General features: G+C 32.5%; 1 protein-coding gene across 2 annotated transcripts; it reads right to left on the reverse strand.

The window, feature by feature from the left end:
* Nucleotides 1-1,177: 1,177 nt before the first annotated feature.
* Nucleotides 1,178-2,782, reverse strand: LOC143574594 (F-box protein At1g61340-like). 2 transcript variants are annotated; one of them, XM_077059182.1, is made up of 4 exons: nt 2,647-2,782; nt 2,358-2,565; nt 1,709-1,783; nt 1,178-1,607 (listed from the first exon to the last, which is right to left on the reverse strand). In XM_077059182.1, the coding sequence occupies exons 2-4, from the start codon at nt 2,556-2,558 to the stop codon at nt 1,404-1,406; spliced, it is 480 nt and encodes a 159-aa protein (XP_076915297.1). In that variant the 5' UTR covers nt 2,559-2,565; nt 2,647-2,782; the 3' UTR covers nt 1,178-1,403. The 2 variants fall into 2 exon arrangements, with proteins under 2 accessions (XP_076915297.1, XP_076915298.1); XM_077059183.1 differs by lacking the exon at nt 2,647-2,782 and having other exon boundaries at nt 2,358-2,593.
* Nucleotides 2,783-8,918: the final 6,136 nt, after the last annotated feature.

Consider the following 8,918-nt stretch of genomic DNA (forward strand, 5'->3'; position numbering starts at 1 on the left):
TTTAAAATGGTGTGACTGAATAAGAGAAATGCAATAATTAGTTTTTACATTTGAAAAAAATGTATAAAAATAATAATCTATACTATATATAAAGCATGAGTACAAGGTATAATGCATAAAATTAATAATCTATACCTCTTAAATTTTAAGAGGTACCAAACTTGTTGCTTTTAGTACAAGGTATAATGCATAAAATTAAGACATTTTAGGGGCAATTTTGAATTTTGACAATTTTGTCTTTTAGCAAAAACAAAATCTTACGGTTTATTTTTAATTTATTCAAAAATAAATACAAGTTTGGTCCTTTAACTTTAATCACATTTTGTTAATTTATATAATAGTTACATATATACCCCTTATTTTAAACCAACTACCCCGACGAGTTTAAACGTTTATAACTTTTTCACACGCTAATATTTTTTTTAAAACATTATACCATTAAAACGAGTATTTTATTCTTTTTAATTTGAGTATGGGATTGCTATACTTTTTTCATTCAAAAACTTAGCGTGTTACGTGATTACTATTAAAGATCGGCAAACGAATCGGGCGGGTTCGGCCGTTCGGGTCATGGGTCTAAAGGGTTAAGGTTGGAATGACTCGATACAAAAAGGTTAATTCGGTTTGGGTCAGGACGGGTTTTGGTTGAAAAGAGTCGAGTAATAACGAATTTCGGTTAGAAAATTATCAAGCGAAACGGGTTGCGGGTCAAGACGGGTTCAATGTAGCTTGTTAAGTGTGCACCAACACCTGACTGAGCGTGCACAGTCGTTACACTGGTTAAGATTCCAATGCCGCAATACGAGTATAATATCATCGGGTTACACGCGTATTATTATGAAGTCGCGCACCTACAGAGACAGTAACACCGATAACGCTTCCGATGTCATGTTTACGTGCATACCTCGCCGCATCTCGCGGACACGCAACTAGTTATTTAATTCAAAGAAAAGATAAAATATAATAATTTTTAATGCATTGAAATCTTTCCATGTGAATGCTTTAGTTAGGGGCAAACAAAGAAACCGTTTCAATCAAAATATTCATAACTTTCACTAATAGCTTCAGTAAGTCCATGATTAGGGCTCACAATTTATATACGAGACACGACCTTAACAGGTTTTGTGTACTAAACAGGTAGACACTAAATTAACTGTTAATTTTTGTTTCTAAACAATGTATAATACCTATCTTTCACTAATTAATTATCAATAACCAATGCTACAAGCAAGTAGCAAATTAATTATATCAAAAGAACTAAATACAGATTCACATCCTCTCTTTCACTAATTCATCTCTATCCAAAATGTAGGCAAGTTGCCTAACCTACCCCCCAACTCTTTACCACATTCTCTACAACATAAACAGAATCTGTACATCCAAATACCGAACTTATTATTCGATTAAGATTTTGTATCCGTAAACAAGGCCACCGAGAGGCCGGCCAGTTTTTTCCTACTCAATCGAGAACGAGCTACTCTCGATTGTCTTGGAGCATTTGGAGCTTCAACTTCATCACCATCAAATGTTTGGTCTATTGAACACCGAAAAGCCGGGACCTTTTTTGGTGTGCTATATTCGAAATGTAGTTTCTTTGCAACAATAACCTGCATCACAAATCATTTAACATGTTAAAAAGAATGCATAAGACTATAAAACAAACCTTAATCTTGAATTTATGAATGTGAAAACTGGAAATCAAACTTACAGCTTCTCGAATCGGTTTCGATACATGAAACAGTCTCTTCAAATCATCATGTTCCACACCACATAAAACCTTTATCTACAAAAAAAACACAAACACCATCACTATGTGTACAGCTAGGATTAACAAGAACTAAAGAAAGGGTGTTAACTGTTAATAGAGCTCTTGAAACCACTCAAATTTAAGCAAGCTGAACGTTTGAGATTAATACGATTCGGTTTTGACAGTTTGACGGTCAGGCCTACTCTCAACAACCCATCGATTTACCCCGCCCAAACACCCAAAAACCTGATTAAACTGAGTGTTATTAGGTATTGGCTATTGGCTGGACCTTTAAGCATCCAAAACCCGATTAACCCGTACCAAGCAATTATCCAAAAACCGATTAAATCAATAGTTATCAAGGTCGGGTATCGGTTAGGCCTTTAAACATCAAAAACCCAATTAACTGCCTGACACAATTAACAAAGCCATTATCCGAAAAACAATCTAAACCAGTTGTTATCAAGGTTAGTTATTGGTTAGACCTTTAAACACCAGAAATTCGAACATAAGCTAAAATCGCTCGGCCGACCCGAACCAAAGCCATCGAAATTAACCGTAACCAGCCATTTCCAATATATTTAAACAATTCATAGAAATTAAAACTTACAAGAACATCTTGAGGAAGAGCTTCCATTAACGATCTTTCAGAGGTAAAACCGCTACGGACCGACCGCTTCTTCATCGGTGAAACATTAACATTAACGTCTACATAATCCAAATCCATCTCGTTCAAAATCAAAATCCTCTTTCTACCAAACGAACTCGTGCGCTTTACTAACCCTAACCCACAATTCTCACCAACCGCCATTGAATTCCTGAAATACCCATCAACTAACTCACAATTAATTCGAACAAAACCAAACCTTAAATCAAACATGGCATTTAAAACCACAAACCTTGTTTTGAAGCTGGTGGAAACCTAATTTGTTGTCGTTAGTTAATTATGATTGGTGTAACTGTTGTGTTCTTCAAAGGAAACAAGCACAGATCTGCAAATCTAGTGGAGGTGTTTAAGGAACATTCTGATATTTTCACGTTTATGTGTTTTATACCAACGAAAAATAAAACTAGCCGTTGTAAATGGAGGGTTGTGATTGGTGGGATGTGAGATGACGTGGCGGATTTGGGCGGTGACGGTAAGGCTATGTGTAGTGGAGGGACTACAATTGGGGGCGAATTGTGACATGTGACGCCCAGTCAGCGGAAATTTGTTTTTTGGGGTGTAATAGTGTAAGGGTTACAAGTTTGGTCCACAGTATGTTATTTTATTATTTTCTTTTTATAACTAAACTAGTTAAATAAAAACCAATTTATTTAAATAATTAAATAAAAATGTATTAAAAATACAAAAAAACATACCTAAAAAAATACATAACTAAAAATATTAAAAAACATAACTAAAGAAAAGAATAAAAAAAAACATATGTTTGACCAAAAAGAGGGAATTGGTAGTTCTGTTGGTTCGGTTAGCTCGATTGCGAACCATACGCTTGACCGAAACCAGGGAGTTGGTAGTTCGGTTGGTTCGGGTTGTTTCTAGGATTCATTTTGTTTATTTTTTTGTAAAAAATTGAGTATGATTTGTGTATAAAATGGAGAATAAGGGGTGTATGTTTATATATATATATATATATATATATATTGTTTAATTATTTTTTTTTTAAATTTGACTGTTTCACAACGGTCCTTTAAATATAATATTATTATTATTCTTCTCCATCGGCGACAAATATAGGGGGCGATGTTCTTCCCAATTATCGTCCCGGTTCGCCCAACATTGCCGCCCACTACACTCGACCTAATTAGCTAGTGGATTCTATAACACGTGTGATGCTTTTAAGTGGAATCCTATGTCATTTGACGAGTAGGAAAGTGACACGTGTGTGGGAAGATGGGTTATGTTTGACGCGTTTGTGGAGTGTTGGACGGTTGGGATTTAGTGGGTTATTATTATTATTATTATTATTATTATTATTATTATGTGTTGATTGTGTCTATTACGGCGAATTCTATTTTGGCGTCCACCTGTTGTTACAACTTGCACGGTTGACGATTTATAATTTTTTTCCCAAGTTGACTCATGTCAAACGCGGTTACAGTTATTATTCAAGTAAATAACTTAAAAGAGATGATTACATAATTTGTGAAGCTAAATATGCTTTAACAAAAAAACCAAACCGAGCTGGTCAAGTAGGCTTCGTTTGGGGGACTAGCCAGAACGATTCGGATTTGATAGTCTTGCCGTTTTTGGGTCGGTCATTTTATTTTGGCATGGAGTTACTGTGGCATATTATCGAAAGCTAAGTAAGACGATATGTTTGATTAATGACCACAAACTTTTGAGTACTAAATTGTTTTTTTTTAATTAATAACAAAAATTAAGTTAAATTAAGAATACATTTTTTTGAACAAATTTCATTAAAATAAAGCCGAAACCCTTTCTACCAAGAAGAAAGCAAGGGCCAACAAACAAGACCACAAAAACTTACACTGCCGATGATTTCTATTTGTCCCAATTCAAATCTAAACAGTTAGCTCTATAAAAATCTATCTATTTAGGTGTAAAAAACATAGCTCTATAAGAATACAGAAGTTATAATTGTTAAAATTCTAGACGTAAGAACATTTCCTTTTATTAAAGTTATATAAAAATCTATCTATATAATTGTTTACTAAAGTTTTTTATGTATTACTTTCTGGTTGTTTTCCACCATTTTAAATCACCAGATTGTTTTATTACTAATTTGAAGTTTCTCATGCGTTTAACCCGGATTCACGGATATGAGTCTCATCAAACCCGGATAATCCTTAAATGGGTTATAACATCCCACTTGTTTGGGAAATCCTTTCATAATCAAACAATAATTTATATGGTTTATGGATCTCACCAAATCTAGATATCTCTTAAACGAGTTATGACATTTCATTTATTTGTGAATAAACTCCTTAATTATCAAATAATGTTTTTCATGAATCATGGGTCTCACCACACCCGAATAGGCCTTTAACAAGTTATAACATCTTATTTATTTGTGAAACTTTTTCATCATCAAACCCTATTTTAATTTCTCTCGTCTATATATTCTCCGTCGCCGGTCTATCCTTTCGATCACCGGTTAACTTTCTTTAAACCTCTCTTTTTTCATAAGACAAATATTTGTGTTTATGTTTGTTTAAAACAAATCAACAAGCTTGTGTTCATTTATGTTCTTTCATTAAAAAACTAAAATACCTACACATCTCAACTCAAGGAGCCCAAAAATTTTAAAAAAATTATAACGAACATAATAAACTAATATATACAGATTAAATCAATACAAAACAACATTAAAAAATACAAGTCATTACAAAAATTCACTAGTCCGCGCTAATCCTAAAGCAAGTACTAGTAGTAGTGTGACCAGTGGCGGACTCACTCTTAAGAGGGGGTGTCCGCCGACCCCTGTGAAAAAAAAATTAGTATTAATATATCGAAAATTCTCGGTCGACCCCTATAAATTTTGACCCCGACCCCTATGAGGTTTTGAAACCAACCCCTGTGAGATTTTGAAACCGTTCCCCGTGAAATTTTGAGACCGACCCTTTGTAAAAATAAAATAAAAATTTTATTACATCATGTTATATAAACAAGTTTTCCTATTAAATTTGAGATTACCAAATTACCAATTAGTCAAAAAGACCAATATCCAACTCAATTTTTTTAATCCCAAAACCCAATTCAAACCTTACCCAATTTTTAGCCCAATACCCAATCCGACTTACTTGTTTCTTTGAGTTGTTTGACTCCTTGTGATAACTTTTCTGGCGCTTTTTATTCCAAATATATTACGATTAGTCGAGATGTACCCATAATATTTTGATGAAAATTATAAAAGATGAATCTCAGTTGAGCTCGCAACATATATCGATAATTTGAAATGAGATAAACGATTTAAACACTTGAATGGTTTAGCAAGTCTTGTTCTATTGATGGTTCAAACAAAGAAACACCATTCCTTTGCATTGGTGTATCGTTTATTAAAGTTAGTTCTAGTATTATCGGTCACAACCATAAGTGTTGGAAATATGTTTTTCGGTAATGAAATACGTGAAGTCTGAATTGCATAATCGGATGAGTGATGAAAATTTAATCGACATTTGTATTTTTTACATTGAGAAAGACTTGCTTATCAATGTTAAAGTAGATTATGCAATGGTTAGATTTCAAAAAGTGAAAACCCATAGAAAACAACATTAAAAATATATTGGTTATCTTATATTTTGTTTGGTTTACTTTTTTTTTCTATGATCCGACCCAATTCGACCCGACCGGAATGGTCAAACTGGATGAATAAAAAGTCATATACCGATTTGACTTGACCCGAACGGTCAAACCAGACCGATTTTTTTTTGTATAACTGAGTACCAACCTAAAAATTTCCGACCCCTGTGAGAAAAATTCCTAGATTCGTGACTCGTAGAAAAACCTTTTATTACATTATAGCACACAAAACTAACAATATGGCCCCTAAGCGCAATATCTATATAAGGACTATAGCGTATGTAAAAGGTTATGCTATATAAATGAGCCCTATCTTATTGTTAGCATCATCAAATATTGCAATAGGACTATCTCAATAAACTCTTAAGTGTAATAAGCCGTTAGGTTATCAAGGTAATGATATATAAGAAGGATGCGAGACAAAAAAAAAAATAATAAGTATAAATCAAGTTAATTCAACCAGATGTATATTTAACATACTTTATTAATTTATTGTCCATATGAATACCTTGTGATTTTGAGCTGCAGCTACCCGCAATAATCTTGCTTCGATCTTATGGCACGACTCCCCTTTAAGAACAAATAGAGAAATAGAGAGGCTATCACATACGTTTATTTATGATGTGCATATCATTTATAACATGTCAACTGGATTTATAAAAAAAGAAAAACAAAAGTCTAGTCGACCAAAGTGGAATTTAAATGTGTAAAGCCGCTTATTCATATCATACTTTACATTTAAATAAATATATACTTCTGAAATAATATAAATTTGTAATTATAGTTGTCACACTAACTATTTATTTAAATTATAAAAGTACAACTATGAGGAAAGAATATTATTCCTATATTTACTTTTAACATTACAATTATAATACTAATAGTAATTATGTAAATATATATGTATATAATTAATAATAGGTTAGTTTAGTCTCCCTAGTCTAGTCAATTTTGTTATATGAAGTTCAGTCTAAAGCTCGTTTAACATATACTTTAATATAAGCTCGTATCATTTACACTCAACAAATAGAATCGCTATCTAAGAATAAGAACACACAAAGTGGTTCTCTATATTAGATGTATTTTTGTTGTGAAACACGAGATATTTAATAAACGTGCTAAAAATACACTTATGCACGCTCATCGCTATGGGTATTGAAATTGTTTATAGGTTTTTAGTAGCTTTTAGACACAACACTCAATTGTGTCACCATTTGTTTAAACGGTATTATATCTCCTCTTGACTTTAATTATTGTAAAAAAATCCAAACTGAATTAAACATAACAATCCCGATAACCCCTAGTAGCAAGGCCTATTACTATGGTTGTCTTATGTAACATCTCATTTTCAAAAATGATTTATAAAAATATTTAAGTTGTGTGATGGGCTCACTACCATTCGTGTTAATCAAATTATCTATACTATATATAATACAATAAACAAGGACAAATTAAGTCACATTGGTTTTAAGGGATTCACAAATCAATTAACATATAGTACAACTTTTAATGCATCTAGGATGAGGGCAAACTTGTCAACAACTAAAAGAGGTTATTAAATAGTTACATCATTGACCCTTTCACTTTAGTTAACTTTTGTAAATTTTAAAAATAGTTACAACTATAATACTTGATCTTTTACTCTTATATGATTTTTATTTTCATTTTTAACTCAACTCCCCTCATTATTTTTAAATATTAATAACTTTTTCATGTGCTAATATTTTTTTAAGGAAATTATACCATAAAAACGAGCATGTTTTTATCTTTAATTTGAGTATCATATTATCATAGTTTTTCATTAAAAAAATATCATTTTACGTAGGGGCGTTTGCTGTCTGGTTTTAATGGATTTTAAATTAAACTGCGGGTCAAAACGTTAGTAACCGGTTTTGTCGTCGAAAGCCGAAACGAACCTTTGAAAATTGAAAACGATTGGCCAAAAGTTAATGAAAAAATCAATTGTGAAATCAAACCAATAACCGGTTTGAACGTTTTTCGGTTTCAAATCGAACAACGAACATCTATAAATTTGTTATATGCATGATTACAAATGTATGTGTTTCCCACTGCATCGCGCGGGCACTTGTCTAGTATTTTATACATTTTGCAAGTTATGATTTGTTCATGATCGAAGATCGCGTAATGATAACTTAAGGATACCTATATGAACTGTTATTGTATGTTTTATATGGTTCTTTTATTATGATGATTTGATTTTAACAAAAAAAAACAAATTATATTGTCACTTTAGTTTGCACTATGATTCTTTGAGCAATTAACGTAACGCTCTGATATATATATCACCGTAGGTCGGGATGTTACATTTAGTGCATTCTACATCTCCTGGATTGTTTCAAATTCAGAAACTTGCAACAGAACATCCTCAGGTATAAATAATAGCACAATAGCCATGTCGTTCTTTTTTTTGTATCTGTTGCACCAGCCACTCTCTTATAAACTTTCATCTACCTTGAAAACTGCACCAGACGTCATTTTCGTTTTTTTATTAAACTGAATGATATGTTATAAAAGATATAAATAACCTAGAGATTCCTGTCTCTGTATAGACACAATTTACTTGACCTCAATGCCACGGAGTGATTCCCAAACTCTCGTGCGGCTCTTAGACACCTTCTAAGATCAACCTAGTACACCCAACGCATCAGCGATTCAATGACTTAGACAAGGGAACAAAAGATTGTTTAAAGGGAACTTAGATTGTTAGAGAACTTTGTAAAGCAAATGCTTGTATTGCTGATTTTCTGGATGGTTACAAATGACTGAATGAGGCAGGTTACAAGTATTTATACTTACACCCTCATGTCCTAGGACTTTCTTTCTAGGTCCGTCTATTAATAAAATATTACAAAAATATCTAAGATATTTACAAGGACTATTCTAGTA

This window comes from Bidens hawaiensis, unplaced genomic scaffold, assembly GCF_021521415.1.
Source record: "Bidens hawaiensis isolate Kalapana, Puna unplaced genomic scaffold, B.hawaiensis_p1.1 tig00027065_1, whole genome shotgun sequence".
Taxonomy (NCBI): domain Eukaryota; kingdom Viridiplantae; phylum Streptophyta; class Magnoliopsida; order Asterales; family Asteraceae; genus Bidens; species Bidens hawaiensis.